This window comes from Penaeus monodon, chromosome 20, assembly GCF_015228065.2.
Source record: "Penaeus monodon isolate SGIC_2016 chromosome 20, NSTDA_Pmon_1, whole genome shotgun sequence".
Taxonomy (NCBI): Eukaryota; Metazoa; Arthropoda; class Malacostraca; order Decapoda; family Penaeidae; genus Penaeus; species Penaeus monodon.
The window spans coordinates 30,417,957-30,418,789 of record NC_051405.1 but is presented as its reverse complement, the minus strand read 5'-3'; the positions used below and the strand labels follow the sequence as shown (position 1 = coordinate 30,418,789).

The 833-nt window shown below is 36.0% G+C and overlaps 1 protein-coding gene across 1 annotated transcript in view; it reads left to right on the top strand.

Moving 5' to 3' along the window:
- Window positions 1–591, top strand: part of LOC119585965 (adipocyte enhancer-binding protein 1-like) — an 11,178-nt gene extending 10,587 nt beyond the window's left edge. The window contains exon 2 of the mRNA XM_037934680.1: window positions 576–591. Within this exon, the coding sequence (XP_037790608.1) occupies window positions 576–591 (16 nt within the window). The remainder of the gene's footprint in view (window positions 1–575) is intronic.
- The last annotated feature ends 242 nt before the right edge of the window (window positions 592–833 follow it).

The window sequence follows — 833 nt, the reverse complement described above, 5'->3', positions numbered from 1 at the left end:
CAAATATTTATCTAACACATTTTCTCGGAAAATATTCACTTTAGTCCCTACGCTGATGAGTTTTCCCTCAGTGAGCGGAACTGCTGACTCGAGGTGTGGAAGTTTGTGAATATTCAACGATAATGAAGGTTTGAGATTAATGCATCACTTCGGAAGTCAAGAAGCGGAAAACTTGTTCTGTTTCCAGTCATATTTGTCTCGCCTGTCTCTCGCCTACCAAATATACCTCGTGTTATACATCGTTTTTGTTTTCTTTCCGTCTCGCTGTCTCTGTCGCGTATGTAAATGTATTTAAAGTTTTTGTATTCGTTAAGCGCAGCAGTTTTCTGTTTGCCAAGTCAAGCAGCATTTATTGCTACTAAAGAGCCGTTTTATACTTTGACAAACATGGCACACACACACAAATCATATTTGTAAATAATATGCTACACGCGGGTGTTAAATATTTCGATATCAAATTTATGTAAACCTGAAAAAAACAAGTAAATGTGTACCTTGCGATATTATCTTGCTTATCAATATCAACCTGAATATAAACTTGAAAATATGACTAAAATTTTACTTTACTTTTACAGAATAGTTAAATGTTAGTGGTTTAGACCTTATAACTACTTTAGCTGATGACTTCTAGCTGTCGGAACCACAATAAATCCCAGTGCTTCGGGATTCTCTGATTTATATATCGCTATATAAAAAGCTTTAATAACACCATTTTTGCAAATAGAAGCCACATCCTTTCACCTCAACGCTGCCGCTCACCCTTCGGAAAGATCAAGTGACGAGCAACTCACTACAGACATATTGACTGATTATCCCATTGCGAAATTTTAAAA